This window comes from Leiobunum rupestre, chromosome 7 (genome assembly GCF_980474605.1).
Source record: "Leiobunum rupestre chromosome 7, qqLeiRupe1.1.hap1, whole genome shotgun sequence".
Taxonomy (NCBI): domain Eukaryota; kingdom Metazoa; phylum Arthropoda; class Arachnida; order Opiliones; family Sclerosomatidae; genus Leiobunum; species Leiobunum rupestre.
Window position 1 is genome coordinate 12,207,378 of NC_143390.1, and position 20,093 is coordinate 12,227,470.

Here is a 20,093-nt window from a genome sequence, read left to right on the forward strand (position 1 = left end):
CTATTTCTAAAACCCTATTTTGTAACTCAAAAGGAACTTAAAGAAACTGAAAGAGTTTCACATGGAATTGGGATTAGTGAGCAGCCATTATCACGTTACAATGTGGTTTTTGTTATGGAACCAATGACAATAAGCTTTAAACTTGGCTTACTTTGATAAAAAATAGTCTTAACTATTTACACTTTACAGGTTTTTTAGGTCTAGCTTTAATTTTTTACGTATTGGAAAATGTATTTCAGCGTATTATTATAAAAAAACAGTAAGCATCGAATATATTTCCGAATTAATTAATATTTTCATACAATAAACTATAAATTGGCTTATCTTTGATAAAAAAACCGTCTCTTATTCCCAAGAACTGGTTTATTTTTCGAGAATGTGCTAGTGCGATTAGATCTAATGGTAGTAAGACGCCCTAACATTTATGCATAGGGGCTCGTGACGTACCGATTCTCACGTGACTCGTTCATTTTTCCGAGCGCGTGCGCTCGTACCATTGATAAGATAGCTGAACTTTGACTTAGCGAGATCTTTGTTTTATTTGACGATACAATCGGAAAGGTTTGGGTAGAAATTCTGTCTTGTCCCATGTTACATTTTCAGCCTTTTGGAGCGTTCATTGTACATACAAAGTAAGAATTTTTCATGAATATTTATTGTATTAGACAGTATTTGAACTTTAAGGCATATTATACTTAGTATATTAAATTTAGGCTTACCAGGTAGGAATCTGAATTAGAGTTAAAAATGAATTTTAGTATTTTGCTTTTTTTTTTAGGCCAAGATTAGCGTAGAAAGTAATTTACTATTTTGTTTTTGTTGTAGAGTATACATTTTAGACAATTAAGTTATTGAAAACGTTTCTACCGTAAAATTGTAACTTTTTTCACTGTAGTTCGCAAAATGGTATTAATAGTATACTAATTTAATGTAAATTTCTATTAATTGTATTGTTTTCTAGGATATGATTCCATCAAAAGCTCCCGAGAGGAATCTACAATGGGTTTTTTTTTTCAAGTGGGTAAAATTATGTGACGTCAATGAGTATCATTAGTTGCAGATTTGATCACGTGATAATTATTAGTTCGGAAATATCTCGTTCAATAGGATCTCATCTGGGTGACGTCAAAACATTTTCTAGTGAGAGCTCGATTTTGATATCGTCAACGTGGTATTTCCAAAACTCTCCTTTGAGTAGCAAAGGGTTTTTTCCAAATACTCAAGTGGGTTAATATGTGCCGTCAATCATTAGAGGCAGTTTAAACTGTCAGAGAGAGACAGCCAATAGAATTTGAGGGTTATTTGAAGTTTAGATCACGTGATGAATTATTCTCAACAAGATAGGAATAAATTAATCTTCCATGCGTCATTTATCTACGGTGCATTGACGAGTAAAGACCTGCTGACGGATCGCTGTCTTTTCTACAGCTCGACAAAGGATTTCTACCCATAAAGTAAGTAACTATTTTTTTCTTTGAAATAGACTATATTTTTAGACATATTTAAAACAATTTGCATATTGAAAAAAGCGTTTATATTGAGAATTTTAGCGTAGAAATTTAACCATATTGATAAAATTAGGTTTAGTAGACTTATGGGTAAATGTAGGCTTAGAGAATGTATCATTTGAAACTATAGAACGTATTTGGTCTAGATCAGCTATGGATATTGAAGTGTATCGACTTGAAACGTTTCGTCACTGGAAAAATCCGCACGTTACTAAGGAACAACTAGCGAAGGCTGGATTCTACTATATTCAGCGGGGCGATGAAGTACGATGTTACAAGTGCCATGGCGTATTAGAAGGATGGGAATCAGGAGACGTACCAGAACTTGAACACGCTAGATTCTTTCCAAACTGTCCGGCTAGGGATAATTCACCATCGGAAAAAAAGTACCTTTCGCTAGAATGGGACATTCCCCCGACGCCAAAAGCAACTACGGTCACTGACAAATACATCTCACCTGTACCTGAAGAAGACGTTTGTGACTGTATGTCAGACGATACTGCTGCTAAACACTACAAATACGTGAGTTAGAACTTTTAATTAAATTAAGTTGCAGGAGATCGTTTCACCCCATTTAAATGCCTGTAAACTTAACTACTTTAATTTGTTTTAATTGAGTAATGTACAAGATAACCATCTAATGGAATATCTGATAGTACCTACTAACATGTAAACAAAGTTCTAAAATAAAAAATTAAATGTAAATAACTTGTTTTTATTACCTAGAGATTAGAAATTATGGAGTTCGGAAGCGATAAGCAAACGGGTAAAAATCTAATCTCCAGATATCTGCACGAGCAAAAACTAATTTTGGAGAATGGGGATGGGGGGAAAGCAGCTGGTGAACGGGAGAGATAATCTAGTGATTATAAATTCTGGTGATTAAGGGAGGAACGCAATGGGGGAAAGGAGCGGGTGATCGAGAGAGAGAGATAAAGTATCCAGTGAATGGGGATAGCAATGGGGAAAAGGAGCTGGTGAACGAGAGATAAAGTATCCAGTGAATGGGGATGGGGGAAAGCAGGGATGTACCCAAAAATGGACCAAAATGGACCAAATGTACCCCAAAAACGACCAAAGTCACCATTTTCGGCCCTATGTACCCCATTTCGGACCAAATGTACCCCAAACTGGACCTTTTAGCTTTATTGTAATGTTAAACTCCCATAGAGATTCCCCTAAAAAGAATAATAAACTGGCTGTCCAATTTTGGGTACATTAATTATTTCGGAGAGATAAAACTGCTGCGGCAATCTGATGATTAGAAATTCTGGTGATTAGAAATTCTGGTGATTGGAAATTCTGGTGATCAAGGGAGGAGAGGCGCGGGTGGGGGAGGAACGGGATAGGCGCGGGTGAACGGCGGGAGCCAAGCTCTTTGTGTCTATCCGGTGATTGAGAATGAAATTCTCAATCACCGGATAGACACCCCCCTCTCTAATAAATCGTTTTTTTAAACTTTTCTAATCAAATAAATCGTTTCTTTAAGTAAATAAATCAACAATCCTGTGAAGAAATGGAATCTACTGGTTTCAAACCAGCTTCCTTGTAACAGTGAAATACCTTAAGCTCGTAAGCAGAAATCAATATGTTAATTTACATGGAAATATTTTCCGTTTTCGATCCAATTTTAGTCGTTGCAACTGAAATATGGGATTGGCATTCTAAATAGATAATATTCGACGGAAAATGATAAGCGAGGTTTCAATAATATCTGATACACGCGCAGTTAGACGAAAAAGCAGACGACGATGGTACTTTGACGTCATACCTCAGCGTGACCTCGGTGACCTATGACGTCAGCTTAGGCTTACCGTTATTGGGACAAGTAATAATAATAATAATAATAATTTTTAGAAAAAAAATCACTCCATTTCTTAAAATAAAAAAATCAAATAAAAAATTCAGAAAAGATTTCTAAATCTAAAGAAATCTAAAATTTAAACAGTAATTTAAAAGAATCTTACAAAAACTAAAATCCTTAAAAATAGGGAAGTCTTTAATGCATATATTCAAATTCAGATTATTTTAGAAATCATAAAGTCATTTGGAATAACACAAAATGAACAGTAAAACATTTTGGAACTCAAAAAAAATCTCGAAATTTTTCATTAAAATCTAAAAATTCCAAGATTATTCATAAATCGCGGGAAATCTGTAGAAAGGTTTGGCAAATCTCTGAATAGTTTCAACGCTTAATTAATTAATTAGTGACAGTGGTAGCCTACAGTTTTCATTATACATCTCAATTTGAAAAGGCTCTTTCCGGAATAAACCAGGAACTATTAACACGATTATAGTCGACTTTGACAAAGAGCAAACAATACATTAATTTTAGAATTTAACCCACCTATACCTTCGATCAAAAATATATTTGTTTATACTTAGGACCTTGGGTATCATGGTCGAATTACTCACTGGCACGAAAGGGGGGGAAGGGGGGTTTAGACGTCAGTTTCAAGGAATTAAGCAAACAAGAGACCCAGGTTCTAGGGTCGTATGAAGGATTTTAATGTTCTTATTCGGAAGCTAGTTTAAAAGAGTCAAATCAGAGATAATTTCAAAAACTCTAAAAAGCATCCCGAAAAAAGTTAATAATTTATTAATAACCAAAATTCTCAATTTCCACGAAAACCACATTTTAAATTCAGAGAATAGAGAATCTAGTTAAATTTACATATCAGGGTTGCCACAATATCTTCCGATTTAAATTCCCTTACTTTCCCCGGACCATTATTTAATCGAAATTTATAAAAATAAATTCTTATATATTTCACTTTTATCAGACGTTTATAAATTTACCATAATAAATAAGGTTATATTTTAACAAAAAATGATTTATCGCAACTTTTAAAAAATAACCTGAACTTTTAAGGAACTAAGAATATGTCACACTTATGTAACAATATTATACACTTATGATAAAAGTTACAGAATTTGTCACAGAACTATACTAAAGTTCCTTCGTAAAATATTCAAGATAAAATTAAATTCCCTAACGTTTCTATGGCCTTTTAGGCCTATTTTCAAATTCCGACTTTTTACAAATTCTAAAAATTACCTAACGTTTTCCTGTCCTTTTAAGCCTATTTGTAAATTCCCCGACTTTTTCCCAATTCTAAAAATTCCCTAAAGTTTCCCTGTCCTTTTAGGCCTATTTTTTAAATTCACCGACTTTTTACAAATTCAAAAAATTCCCTAAATTTTTTCTGTCCTTTTAGGCCTATTTTTTAAATTCACCGACTTTTTACAAATTTTAAAAATTCCCTGACGTTTCCCTGTACTTTTAGGCATATTTATAATTTCATCGACTTTATAAAAAATTATAAAAATTCCCTGTCCTATTAGGCCTATTTTAAAATTCCGTGTCCTTTTAGGCCTATTTTAAAATTCTTGTCATTTTAAGCCTATTTTTAAATTCCTTTTCCCTGTTTTCCTAGATCCCTGGCAACCCTGAATATATATATCTATATATAATATGTACATATATACTGCCTATTCAAATATAAAGTTAACTTTAATATTGATAAATAATGAATATACTTTCTAACGCGCACTTTGCATACATAAGGTTCTTGTAATTCCTTAGAAGACTAAAAAATACGTCCCGAAATAATATTTGGAGAATATGTTGAAAACATTCTATGAGCGCGTGTTCTCAAGGACGGGCGTGTGTTGGAGAAAATTCGAAAAGTTAGCGTACATTTTATATAATAACTTATAGCTTATCTGGCATAACGAGACGAGATATGCTTTTTTTTTTACAATCTGGTTCTATAAGATAAGAAAAATTGTACAGTTGGTACAGGTACGTATAGGTGGAATTCTGCAAATAAAACAGATATTAAAACGTAATTTTAAGGGTGTAGAGGATAATTTAACTAAAGGAACAATTTTTTACGATTATCTCGGTACTTCGCAATCAAAATACGCGAAATATATCATATACCCGAGAATAAACGTCGAGCATTAAAAAAAACCACACATTTTAAGAAAAACAGGTTTTATATCTATAATAATTTCAATAATGATCTAATAATTGAAATATACCAAAACGAAGGTTAAAGCTACATTAAACATTAAGTAATGACTCAGTCTGATGTAAAAATACTACAAAAGTCGCGTAAAACATCATAAAATAGTGATACGTAGTTTTCTCGGGATTATTTCCCCATTTTCATTGCCATGGTAACAAGAAACGTATCTCGACTTGCAAAACATCATAAAATAGTGATTTCAATGCCATGGTAACAAGGTTACGTTGGCCATGACATTAAAACGCCCATGGTGGTCACGTGGTTATTTGCCAAACATGGTCTGTATAGCGTTTAGCCTCGTGTCACGAAGTAAGCCTACGACGCTACGAGCAAGCACCAAATTACATCGGAAAAATAAAATGCTTTAATAATTCAGGTTCAGTTCTACCAGAAATAAATAACATATATTAGAGGGAAGTGTATGTCTCTCTTTTACCAAGGTTATTCGTTTGAAACATGTACCTTTGTCAGTCTTCTGTTGTTTAAAAATACATCAAATAGTGATTATCTCAACCTATTATCACAGGGTTCGTACGAAAATTTCCGATCTAAAATCCATGACTTTCCAGATTATCCCTGACCAATTTTTGCCAATATTCCTGACCTTTTTGGTTATATTTTTGGACATTTTTTTTATTATTTTAGGTCAAAATTCTTTGTTAATGTGTGGTTTGGTTGACTAACTAAAATTCCTGACTTATCCCTGACTTTCTACGAAATTATTTAAATCCCTGACTTATCCCTGACATTTTACCTCCATTTTACAGATCCCTGATTTATCCAGGTTCTCCAGGATATCCAGGTTCTGTACGAACCTTGTATAAGGAAAATATTATTAATTGCGCGGTGTAATTTTCACATTTTACATAGTTAGGCGGCAAAATACAATGGGTTACGTTTAAGCCGTGATGCGCCATCTGCTTCCGCGTTATGGAGAGACATTCGAGCCCAAATTAATCTGCCTTAAGCCTTCGAAGGTCTCGTTTTAAACACCTAGATGCATACTTTTTTCGTAACATAATTATCCGCTTCTGGTTATAATAAATAAATTTAGAGTTCAAAATATTATGTCGATAAATTATAGATCTACGTGGGTTAGCCTACTACCAGGAGCTCAAACGTTTTCTAGGGGCTAACCACTTCTGTAAATTCTGTACACGAAGGAGAGATAATACAGCCTTTGGTAGTACAGAGTACAAGTATTCTTTTTAGTACAGTCAAAGCTTCCGGCTTGTACATTGATTACGCGTACTGATCAACGTACCCCTCGAAAGCAGGGTTGGCTGATTTAAATCAACTTGATTTAAATCGCGATTTAAATCAATTTTTATATAGTATTTTTGAAAAAGAAAAAACCTCGCCAATTGCTATAATTTAGGTTACCGTTTAAATATAATCTCCCTTGTACTTCCCCCTTAATGTTGCATTGGAGTCTACCTGTGTGTGGGGATTCCACCAAAATAGGTTTTACAAAATAAAAACTTCTATATGATTATTAGCTTAAATTGAATAGATTCATTATACGTATATAGATTAAATCTTTCAAAAATTAAAACTGATTTGTTTTAGGTAAAATTATAATAATTATATAAAACTTTGAAAATTTAATTAAAATCAAAAAATCCATAAAAATAAAAAAAAATCAATAAAATACGGTTTAGGCCTAAATTAAAAGAAATTGATTTTTTAAAATAAAATCTAAAATTGCCAACCCTGCTCGGAAGTTTATTAAATTTAACGTAATATTACATCTTTGTATATATTTTTTTAAATCTAGTACAAGCGAAAATAACAAAAAAAAACAATATAACTCTACAAAAATACCATAATTTTAATAGCTTTTCTTAAAACTAGGTTATACACGTTGACAAATGCGAATGACAGAAGTTGAAATTAAATTTCCACCATTAGTTGCGAACAAAACTACAACTTTCATAATTTGACCCCCCCCCCTTCAAACAAAACAAGAAAAAGCCAAAAACGTCACGTGGTTCTGTTCGTAGTGTAATCGCGATCAGCCAAATTTCTCTTCCCATTGTTTCCCAAATCAAAAAGTAAAAATAAAATAAATGTATGTTAGCGGGGCTAAAAAGCGGGAAAAAACGGGGTCCGTGCTGTAATATTTCGCCTTCAAATTACGTATTATTATTTTATTATTTTTTTGGGCAACCGCCGGGAACTTTACTTGGACAGATTAAATCAGGCGTCCAGCGTAGCGCCCTATCGTCGAGAGGCCGCCTTCCAGCGGGCTGTTGGGAACGGGTTTGGGAGTCGCGAAGGACGGCTAAAGATAATCAATAAAAAGAAAGTGCTTTTCTCTCTCCACCCGGAAAACCTACTTCCATTCTCTACAAATACCGTTAACGGGCGGGAAGCTGGTAAAGTTTGCGACGTCTACGACACACAAAAAAAATCCGTTTTTATTATGGAGGCAACATTTTGTTCAAAGTATGGAAAAAATGCGCGTATATTAACTTGCCCCGTATACAAACAATTTACAGGCTGGCGAAATTAAACCTTATCATTTTTTATCTTTTTTTGAAGGGAAAGGAATTTTCCCTTACCTAAAAACACAACCTTACCTTTTACTAGCTTTAAAAGCTAACGTTGCCTTTGCTTTTAGCCGTTTAATGTCAAATAACATTGTTTTTAATTTTATTTTGGACTAAAGTAATTTCTGTTTGGATTCCCGAACTTGCAATAAAAGTGGAATTTAAACCGAAAACGCACTTCATAAAATCGCCACCGAATTGCGTAAATTTTCGAATTAAAGAAAATTAATTTCGTGTGTCGCGGTTCCGACTATCCCGAAAGATTTACAAGCGGACGGAGATTATTTGATGGTTAATTTTTATTTTGTTTTTTTCTTCTTCTTACCGATAATCCACCTCACGCTCATGCTCTAAGTAAGCCTCTTCCACCTCAAAAAACCAATCAATATCTCATTGGCTCCCTAACACGCCATTGTATTCTTTCCTTCCCACCTCTTGTGCCCGAGGATAATTCAACCAAGACAGAAAACCGATATTTACAGGATTTCCCACTGGTATTTCCCGGAATTTTCTAGGTGCAAGATAACTTCAATTAATACTAAGAGGTACAAAATTACTCATTTTTACTAAATTGGTATATCAGGGTTGTCACATGCAGTTTTTTCATATTGAAATTCCCTGACTTTTCCGGGTTTTCCCTGACCATTGCCACTGATTTTCCCTGACTGATTTTGTGCCAAATTGTTGTATTTTTTAAATCTATATTGGCTTGACATAAGTTGGTTTCTTTTCGCCTGTTCTCGGACTAAAAGTGTACTCTTTTAACCCTAAAAAGTTTTATTCGCCTGTTCAGGGGATGAGAATTACTCCGCCCTACAAACTATTCGCTTGTTCCGGAGTATTAGGGCTACTCTTTTTACTCCTTCTGAAAAAGATGTGTGAAGGAGTAAATTGGATTTTGTCGTCTGCTAGCTAGAAATTATCTGCTAAAAAGGCCACAGGCTGCCATTTTGGAAAAACGGTTTTACTCCGACACAAAATATTCGCCACCACAGAATCGGAGTAAAATGACGTCATAGTTTTACTCTTCTTGCCCTACTCCGAAATCCCGGAACAAGCGAAAAGAAACCACCTAATGAGTACAATGAGTGACGTCTTAGCAGACGAGAAAACATTGGCACAGCAGGGCTACTTACATCCCTTTCGGTAGCGAATAGATTATTAGATTAGACTAAGTCATCAAGTAACTTTTGTAGCCATTAATTTAGGTGGCCGGGTTACAATGCGTAGGAAGGTGGTGGCAAGCCCTGCATGCCACGCGAGCCAACAGCTCCCTACACTAACTAATACCGTTAATAGTTAAGAAGGCTAATGTTACTTTATAGAAAGGTCTATTCAACCCGGAAGAATTGTTTAGTATTTTCACCCAGTGCCACAAGCTGGGATCGAAACCAGCTCCTTGCTGCGAGGTGAAAGTGCTAACCACTCAGCCACCCTTTGCACCGGAAATTTGCGCCAATTTTCGAAAATTATGCAGTTGGTTATAGAGGTCGGGGATGGTTAACTTTTATTCAATAGATAAAGCTCTCAAAATTATTCGAAAAATGTTTTGATCAAGTAATTTATATTTCTGTATTATACGATTAATTTTTTGATAAATTTGTAAAATTAATCGGAAAAACGACGTTTTTTTTCGATAAAAAGCTCAAATTTTACGAATAATACATGTTTTTAATCATTTTCCGAAATAGTAACCGGTAAATTTCTTTGTTTACATTTTTTTCCAAAAAAAAATCAATTTAAACATGGATAATGATTAACCGTCCCCGACCTCTAGAACTTGGTCATGAGCTTATCTATTAATTCGATTTCAGATATCTCTTTGGCTGACGTGATCGGTCTCTGTTTACGACCACGCGGAAATAACAACCAATAGCCAAACGTTTTCTTCCTTCGCGCACGATGTATAAAAAATCCAAATATGCCGAACATTCGTTTTCCATTTGGAAGAAACCTTTCCGAAAATATACGATATCTAGCGAGCGAAATAAAAGATAAAACTTTCCAACAGATATTTTCACTCTGTACATATATGACGGAGAAATGGACTGATGAAACCGCTTCGAAGTACAAAGGCAGCCGAAATACAAATAAACATCCCACGATAGCAAAGCCCTATTCGCACGAGCCAAAATGTTTGCTAAATCTTCACGACCGAGACTTAATTCCTATTATTTATATCTAATAATTTTCACTCACATTATATTGATTGAGAATTTCTAAATGAAAATATTAATATATTTCATCTTTATTAATAGACGGATTGAACCAGCGGTAGAATTGGTTAAGGGTTAACTTGTAAAAGGTGCAGGCTGTACACACACGAAACAATTTTTTTCACATTCTAATTCCCTGACTTTTCCAGGTTTTCCTTGACCATCTTAAATCTTTGGTATTTTTAATGTAGTTTTTAGTAAAGTTTTCCTATTTGCAACCGAAATTAAATTCCCTGGCGATTCCTCGATTTTTGAAGTAATTTTTAAAATTCCCCGACTTTTAGACCCATAGTAAAATTCCCCGACTTTTAGACCCATAGTCAAATTCCCCGACTTTTAGACCCATAGTAAAATTCCCCGACTTTTAGACCCATAGTCAAATTCCCCGACTTTTAGACCCATAGTCAAATTCCCCGACTTTTAGACCCATAGTCAAATTCCCCGACTTTTAGACCCATAGTCAAATTCCCCGACTTTTAGACCCATAGTCAAATTCCCCGACTTTTAGACCCATAGTCAAATTCCCCGACTTTTAGACCCATAGTCAAATTCCCCGACTTTTAGACCCATAGTCAAATTCCCCGACTTTTAGACCCATAGTCAAATTCCCCGACTTTTAGACCCATAGCCAAATTCCCCGACTTTTAGACCCATAGCCAAATTCCCCGACTTTTAGACCCATAGCCAAATTACCCGACTTTTAGACCCATAGTCAAATTCCTCGACTTTTCTAGGAATTGCAGGTTTTCCAGGTACTGAAGCAACCCTCCAAAGGTACGTCTACACTCCTACACATTTTCGAGCACTGGCTTAATCCGGCCACCTGAATTATAGCTTGGGTGGTGTATAGCTGATTAGTTTTATTTAATGTAAATTGAAATATTGATGTAAAAGTGTACGTATTTGATTTCTTAAATTACGAGTATTTCCCTTTGGCGGTTAGCGCCTCGAATTATCAACCAAGTGTAGAAATCTGCCCTCAGCAACAAAGTTGGGTGAATAATCTTGCCGTCTTGGCTAGTGCGAATAGTCCTTAAAAATAGCGCGACCAAGACAGAGTGGTCAGGGACTTGGAACGGCACAAGCCGAAGGTCGATGGTCATCTTTATTTAAGACGATCATTTTCCTTTCCCCGCAGAGTAAACAGTTAGGAGCGGATTCCCGGATGGCCGGCCTTTTTGTGGACATTGCTGACCTATATCTCGCTACGATAAAATCACGATGACGGTGTGGTGAAACGATTGCCACCGAGGCGCCAAATCGAACTTCGGGGGCCGTCCAACCCAGATTTGATTTCCGGTGGCGCTCGACTTCCACCAATCGAGACAAAAATAGGATTTCGACTGAACCATTCGCGAAAAATGGTCGGGGAGCTTCCAAGGTGTGTCTTCTCGCTGGAGCATTCCTTTCTGTGGTCAGTAGCGGCACCATGATTTTTGGGGAGGTAGGCCGACCACTTGGACCCCCTCCCCTTACAATTTTCTCCAATCTGTCCACGACTCCACGTGGATTTTTCAATTTTGTTTAAGAAAGTTGTGCAATTTTTTTGGTAAAATTGGTACGCGACGAAGAAATTAGAACTTAAAAATATACTACCGTGAAAGAAAAGTTACAAGTACCTTTGGAAGGAATAAAAACAGCAGCGTCGTTAAGCAAAACACTCGCGTTGAATATTGAAAAATTAATAAATAAATGATTTCGCAAACAAATTACAGAATTTTCTGATATTAAATATTTTGGAGGCCCATATATTAAATTTTGGAGGCCCCAGACAAAAAATGTTGCTGGCGCCGCTACTGTCTGTGGTCTATCGGAGAGTTCCCTCGCCTAGTTTGGGACTATTCGGTGGCAGAGGGGTTGGTCATTCTCAAAGTTTGCGAAAAGGATTTTAAATCTCCAAGTCATTTCGGAAATCCAACACTGATTTTGAAATTTCGAAGTACAATTTTGTTGTCCATTCCGGTATTTCACGCGGATTTTGGTCCAGATTTCGGGATTTTCGAAGTGAATTCAAGATTATAGTGAATTTTGACTAGTGTCCGATACTGTGGTAACCTATTACTACCCGCTATTGGTGCACACGTCCATTTAAGCTTTGATGGTGATTACGTAGCTAACTACAGTTTTAGCGTTGCTTAAGGCTGGCTTCAGTTTCATACGCTCGTAATCGGCGTACAGATTTGAAGGAAGTGGTTAGCCCATCGACAAAAGACATTCCATTTCCGCTTGTTCTAGCACGCCCACTCTCGGGTTGATTTATCTAAAACGCGATTGTTATCCCGAAGCCTCTCATACGCGCCCATTTCGCTGTAGTCAGGCGATTTACAACGAACAAGAACGCCGTCAACATAATGGATCTTCTAACGCTTATTTTCCGATACAATAAGCGAACTTCAATAACCGCACCGCCATCTATCGACTTTAAAAATGATCGAAAAATATGTGATCGACAGTCGATCATTATACGTTGCAATTGATCGAAATTCCATTTGATCGAATCCAATTTGTCATTTGTTTCCTAAGATCGAACCTTCAAATGATCGAATACTATTTGATCGAATTCAAAAGTATTTATAGTACCAGTTGGTATGTTTTTATTTTACCGAATGTCAATATGAAGTGCAGAAGGAATAATTATGGAATAATTAATTGCTTTAACTGTATTAAGCCACAAAGATGAAGATATTTTTACTTTATACACTATATGATGGAATTTTTTATGACATCGACGATAACGGCCCGCTGTTTTTGATATATAAATAGGGTTAGGTTAGGTTAGATTAGGTTAGGTTAGGTTGATGTACGCGCGCCGTAGGCGCGTATGCACCGTTGCCTTTTCGATTTACTCCCAAAAACTAGTAGTTTTACCCTACAGTAGCTTTCGATCAAATTTCGTTCGATCAAATGCCATTCAATCAAATGCAATTCGATCAAATGGAAATTTGATCAAATGGGACCCGTTCGATCATTTGGGAATCGATCAAATAGACTCAAACCATTAGAATGGTCCTTGTCACAACAAAGGAAACTCTATGCTGACGTCATACAGGGTTCGTACAACTATTGGGAAACCGATTTCCCTGATATTTCGAGGTTTTCCCATGGATATTTCCCTGATTTTTCCAGATGCAAGGGCACCTAATGTTTTAAGATAAACTACGATCTTATGTTGTCCCATGTCATGATTGATATTTTAACTAAATTGTTTCCAACTAGGAGCAACAAACACAAAGAGAACGCAGCTAGCCTTTAAACACGCTAACGCAGTGTTGTGTACAAATTTCATTGGACGAACCTTTACGCTGAACGTTTTACGGAAAGGTGGAAGACGAGTCAGAATTTTCCCCTTCCGACGGCAGCAGGCGCTAAAGCGTCTAACTCTAACCAATGAAAAATGTACGCAACAAAATCCACGACTTTTGACGGGTTGCGTTCTCCTTGTGTGGGGTGCTGATTTTGTTGCCCTAGCTTCCATATTATTATACATAAGAGAAGTAATGAAGTCAATTCTTTAATAATAAAAACCTATTGATGTCAATTTTTACTCTTTCTGAACTTTTAAAAATTTCCTCGATTTTCCTGAATTTTACAAAAACAAATGGGAATATCCCTGATATTTCCGGCCTTTTCTGTCGCCAATCTAATTCCCTGATATTTACAGTCTGTATGAACCCTGTCATAGGTCACGCTGAGGTATGACGTCAATAATAATCCACGTCTGCTTCTTCGTCTGACTGCGCATGTGTCAGATATTATTGAAACTAGCTTATGCAATTCGCATAATATAAAAAATAAATAAATAAAACCGTGTAAAAGGATAAAAATTTCTTGAATATGTAATACCAATTAATAAATCATTTATCTTCTGTAATAGTTTTATCCTATTTGCAACCGAAATTAATACTCTGACATTTCCCTAATGTGAAGACAAATTTGACATTTACAGATAATGTGACAACCCTGTATTATAGAATTTTGATTCAACTCATGGTATTTGTCGATTTATAGATTTTAAGAAACTAAGAATGTTTAAAAATTATAATTTCTTTTTCTAAATTTGGGATTTTCGGTGCGAGTAAGGAATTTCTCCGACAGCCAACTACTTCCAAACCATCGTATTTCATAAGCTTCATCATTCGAATTAAAATGTACGCGACTGTAAGAGCTGCTCGCGTCTTAGGATCGATGAGTGCCGCGAGAGCTTGTTCGCGAGCGCGGTGGGGATGCGAAGACACTGTAAGCGGCTTAGGGTCGCTGCCAAACAGAATTTACGAGTCGCTTCAATTTCGCCAGCGAGCCAATATACCCGGAAGTAAGCAAACACGACGTTCGCTTCGCTTCCAACTTACCGTGACGCCCCGTATCGGACACTCTCACTTTCGGCCAACCGAACAACGAAAATACTTGGTAGCCGCTAAGGTGTCAGTCAAATTTAGGATAATCCAAAATGGCGGAAACTGAACGTCAAAGAGAAAATCACTCCCGGGAAAAAACCTGAAGGATAAACGCATTCACATATTGCCTACAGGGAAATATGCAAAAAGGGGCGAAATCCACCCGAGGTACCTTTATATTTAATAATGTTTGAGGTAAAAGTTATTTATTAATTACTAAATCATAGTACTTTAAATTCTTATTAAAAATATATAATTTTTGTAATTTAAATTAACAATTAATTTTAACAGTAGTTAACACTCTCCGCCATAGATGGCGCTATAATACAATTTTAAACTATCCAATCAGGGAAGATAGAAGATAATTTTGTATTTTAAATCTCGACAAAACCGTTCTCCACTAAAAACTGAAAACTTTCAACCAATCGTTGAAAATCAAATTTATGACGTCATGTTGCTATCAGAGCGCCATCTACAAACAAATAACGCCATCACCACGTTACCTCGGATGAATTTTACCCCTTTAAAGTTGTCTCTGCCCCTTAAAAATTGTAAATCGATCTATAGCGTCATCCATTTCCAAAATTTTAAGGCTTTTTTTTTATTAATAAGGATTTTTCGAAGCTGCGAATCATCTTTAATCTCAATAACGACTTTTTAAAGTTAATCTCATCCTCCGGAAAATTCATCCGGACAACCAGATCGTTAGAGACGGCGTTACGGCGAGCTGGAATAGGCCCAAGTTTCATTAGCTTCTTTTCCGGCTGGATTTTAAGCCTCGTCATTTTAAAATGGCTTTTTTATTACTTTTTAGCCCAATCGTGGCTTATTTGAATTTATTGGAATTTTTTTAAGGTACAAATATTACATTTACACGTTCGCGTCCAGCTGCTGGCTGCTTAAACTCTCTAATCTATTTTAAATTGACTCGGAACCCAGTGAAATATAGCGTATCATGGACGAAGATAGACTAAAAAGGGACTTATACTACTTTTTTTAATACATTGATCAACCATTTATAAGTGTAAAACTGTGCTTTTCTCAGATTAAGTAGCGGATCCCTCTATATCAAAGCTTGGTCTATAAGCGTGTAAGGAATGGAAAATATAGAATTAATAGTAATAATAATCCGCTAGGATAAAACCCAAAGCAGAACTTTAGGCCCAGTCATCTAGCAACTTTTAAAGCCATTAATTAAGGTGATCGAGATGCTATTGGTAGGAGGGTTATGACCAGTCCTTCATACCACGCGAGCCAACGGCTCCCTACACTCACTATTACCGTTAACCTCTACCGAAGAACTCGAGGGAAAACCCCTTAGGCCAGTTGGGGAGAGAACTTGCAAACTCAACGCGGAAGGAATGGTTCCGAGTTTTCACCCAGTGCCACAAGCTGGGATCGCGCTCGGCTCCTCTTGCTGCGAGGCGAAAGTGCTAACCACTCCGTCACCCCACCACAATACAGTACAGTACAGTACGTCATCTTCGACCATAAGCGTATAAGGAATGGACATGGAAAGTATAGACGAAGAATAGCACCTCGGGGTACTTGTAGCTTATTAACTTCCGGTAATGTTATGACTTAAGCCTCATTTATTTATCCGGAAGTATCCAACGCGCAAAGCCCAAGCTTTAAAACCTTGAAATACATTTTTGCCAAAAACTATATTGGCTATTCTATATTTTCTATGGGCAGGCCCGATCAGATTACAAATTACCGGGGCTCGTGCAGCCTAGGGGGGCCCGTATTTGAACAAACCAAGTGTACTTATCCCTATAAAAGTATATCTGTCTCCAGTAGTAACTGCTATCTTAGGGCCCTTAATTTATATTTTACCGGGGCCCGGGCCCGCTCTCGGCAACCCTGTCTATGGAATGGAAAAGTTAGTACTCATCAATCAGCGCCACCTAATTTAGATTCCGAGAACAAAATCGAAAATTCGATAGCAAACGTTTATTTCCGTTTCTTCGAAATCGGACAAAGGACGATTGTCTAGACATTTTCGAACAAATTCGACAAAAAGCGATCTTCTTCAGTTAACTGTAAGGAGTTGTACATTTCTAACAAACGATAGAATTGAATATTAAGTATTCATCATCTCAATTTCAATTCCACAAATCGGATAATGTTCCCGCGTTGTACGAACTCGAAAGGAGGATAAAAAAAAGCTCAAAAACATCTTTGGAAAATTGTAAAGAGTTCGAAATAAGCGTAATGCGTTTTCTGTTCCAACTTTTACCAAAAGTCCCCAGCGGGTTGACGCCATTAAACTTTAAATCAAATGTCCAATACAGAATTCGCTCTCTCGAGCCATACTGCCAACTGTACGCGGAAGAGATTGTTTTCGAGGGAATAGGTTCGGTACTTGGATTACAATGGGTGGTTTTGAAACAGCGAATGTCCGATGACGTAAGAATGTAAAAGTGCCGACGAAAAAAATGAAACTTAATATAGCGATTCCGCAGATTCAACTTTTACGAGTTGAGCGCCATCAATTCCAAAACTGGCCAAGAGTTATTTGTCTAAAAGGGTTCCCTTCTGTACGCGCATAATACACTCTTTATTTTACGAAGGAAGTCGGCGCCTCCGAGTCTCGGGACTTCATTATTCTAAATAGAGAAAACTGGCGGCCTTTTTCTGGGAAAAACAAGCTGGAAACAACGTGTTAATTGTTGTACAGAGAATTCCGCAGTCTTCTAGATTGAACCCGAGGGATTCGGCATTCTAGTTCTATTAAAGAGGCTACTTTGTGGTAGACGGCTAATTTAGATGACGATAAAAGCGGTAATTTAATTAAACATTTAGCTTTTTTCAAGGGGTTCAAGTGTCACTAACGCCAAATAAGAGGTTAAGTGGTATACGCCACACCATAAGCACATAATAGGCGAAAACTATTCGCTAGTTTTGGAGTAATTTTTTAGGAAATAGCGAGCAACTTCAAAATACAGTTTGGCTGTTATTGTATGGAAGAAGTTGGTAGTTTGGGGTAAAAGGTGTACTCTTTTCGTCCCAAGGCGAGCGAATAGTTTTGGCCTAATATATCTCTACGAACCGTCGCAGTTTCACGATGCTTTTGCAACGTACGTTTCGAAGAGAACATAACGAATACACTATAAATAATGTTGATAAAATTAGCGAATAAGTAGATAAGTCCTTTATTAAAAGGGATAATAAAGCTAAATCCTAAACAAATTTGAATAAATTTAAAAACTTACTAATAGCTCGTACCGATAGGTCTTCGAGCAAACAAAAAACGCGAAACTCTGACCAAATAGATCTTCGAGTGAAAAATTAAATTAAATAAATAATGTATTGACTTTCTATATCTGTTGCATCGGCAAAATTTGTTTTGTAAATAAGAATATATCTTTAGGCGGTGTAAATTTTAAATTTTAATTAAACAGGGTTCATTGGAAAGCCGATTTCCCAGATAAAGCTACGTTTTCACACGAATATTTTACCGATTTTTCCAGGTGCAAGATAAAATAAAACTAAGATTTACAGAGTAAATGGTTTTAAGTTAAAATGGTTCAATTTAAAAAAAAAGAAATAAAGTGAAATTTTAAATAAAAAAAACTTATTGATGTAAATTTGTATTCATTAGGGCCAACTTCTTGAACCCTCATATTGTCAGAAATATTCGCGCCAATTGGCAACTGACTCGAGCCTGCGTAGAAAGAAGTTTCATTTTTTAATACTTCTTTCATTCGAGAATATAAAATAAACTTTTGGTCACACTTTAAAAGGAGAACATTGTTAGAACGTTCTAAAATCCGGATTTCGTGGGTAACGTTGTACTTAAACCATCAGGAGAGGCATTTAGTTTGTTTTGAGAGTGGTGTAGCTTACCGGACCTAAGTCGGAGGGGGGGGGGTAGGACCAACAGCTCCCAGTGCGCAGCCAGCCTCGCGATTTACAAGTGCCGGATCCCGACCGGGGTTGCTACACAGTTTTCAGTTTCAAATTCCCTGTTTTCCCTGACCATTTTAAGAGATTTTTCCCTGAGGCCAAATTTTTATTTTATATTTCACTTTTCTCAGAAATTAATAGATTTAAATGGACTTATATTTCAGTAAAAAGTTTATTGCAATGTTGAAAAAAAATGTAGAGTAAAATTACCTTCAAAAAGTGCCAAGATAAAATTAATTCTCCGACTTTTTACAAATTCTTGAAATTTCCGGACCTTTCCCTGACTTTTAGCCCATTTTAAAATTCCCAGACCTTTCCCTGTTGAGTGGCAACCCTGGTAAGGCACAACAGTAATGGCACGCCTTAGCCCTTTAATGGCCCTAGGGTGGAGCGGAACTATTTTGGGAGGCAATTTAGGTACCAAAACTTTAGCTACACCACTGAGCGATAGATAATAGGTAAGCGAGGAACGGGACTTACCGTGCACCTGTAGAGGAACTGTAATTGTTCGTACATCCACATTTCGACTCGGAGTCGCTTCTTGATGAGGCTCATCTGGTGTTGGCCGTATTTGGCCGTCAGGTACTTCTTCTTGCGCTCCTGCAACTCGTCCTTGTCCGTGTCGAAGTTGACGTGCAACGACGACTTGGGGGAGCCTCCGGGGCCCTGCAGGCCCGTCCGTCCGGGGCCCGCCGTGGCGGGAGAAGGCCCCGACGACATCGGCTTGGGGGCGGTGGCTGCCGGGTAAGCCGAGATACTACACTCCATGACGACACCTGCAACGACAAAGGTCCAACAACCTTGAATACTCGAACCAACATTACGCCGTCTCATTAGAGACGCGTCATTGAACGGCTCGAGGCCAGCTTTCCCGCTGCACTTTCGTTTCTCTTTCCCGCATCGAGATCCCAATTAAGCGGAACAAATACACGCTATCACGGGCAAACAGCCTTCTACGAGCGATCGCAGTTTCCCCGCTATCATCCGACGCCAGCAAACGCATCTATCAGCTCACCTCTCTGCCGCTTCATCAATATCGACACGACAGAAGTACACGTAACGTCGTAAGTGTGACGCTTAACGATTTCGGTTTCCGGTAGTCTCTCGTACATCGTTTGCGTAATCATAAGTTTCGCAACCGGACACTAGTTACTAAATTTGTAAATAAATACTAGTGGGGTGGCGGAGTCAGGATCGGATTAAGTCATTTTTCGCCCTCGGGCCCAAGGCAATTTGCGCACCTAAAACCAAGGGACACTTATGACCAAGTATCTAAATCAAACTAATCAATGCACCCCCAACAGCCTTGCGCCCGGGGGCCAGTGCCCCCTTGGCCCCCACCTTAATCCGGCCCTCGGCGGAGTGGTTAGCACTTTCGCCTCGCAGCAAGAGGAGCGGGGTTCGATCCCAGCTTGTGGCACTGGGTGAAAACTCGGAACAACTCCTTCCGCGTTGAGTTTGCAAATTTTCTCCCCAC

General features: G+C 37.2%; 2 protein-coding genes across 4 annotated transcripts in view; one reads left to right on the forward strand and one right to left on the reverse strand.

The window, feature by feature from the left end:
- The window catches only part of LOC149934461 (protein phosphatase 1 regulatory subunit 14B), a 90,888-nt gene that overhangs the window by 41,604 nt on the left and 29,191 nt on the right, over positions 1-20,093 (reverse strand). For both annotated transcript variants that reach the window (XM_090153042.1, XM_090153040.1), the window contains exon 2: positions 19,097-19,392. In XM_090153042.1, the coding sequence (XP_090009168.1) occupies positions 19,097-19,384 (288 nt within the window). In that variant the 5' untranslated portion in view covers positions 19,385-19,392. The remainder of the gene's footprint in view (positions 1-19,096; positions 19,393-20,093) is intronic.
- Positions 328-2,137, forward strand: LOC149934463 (death-associated inhibitor of apoptosis 2-like). Of its 2 annotated transcripts, none has more exons than XR_016482375.1 (2): positions 328-1,454; positions 1,655-2,137. XR_016482375.1 is itself a non-coding variant. In XM_090181660.1 (2 exons), exon 2 carries the CDS (start codon positions 1,662-1,664, stop codon positions 2,037-2,039), a length of 378 nt encoding a protein of 125 aa, XP_090037786.1. In that variant the 5' UTR covers positions 328-1,454; positions 1,660-1,661; the 3' UTR covers positions 2,040-2,137. The 2 variants fall into 2 exon arrangements, 1 of the variants encoding a protein (XP_090037786.1); XM_090181660.1 differs by having other exon boundaries at positions 1,660-2,137.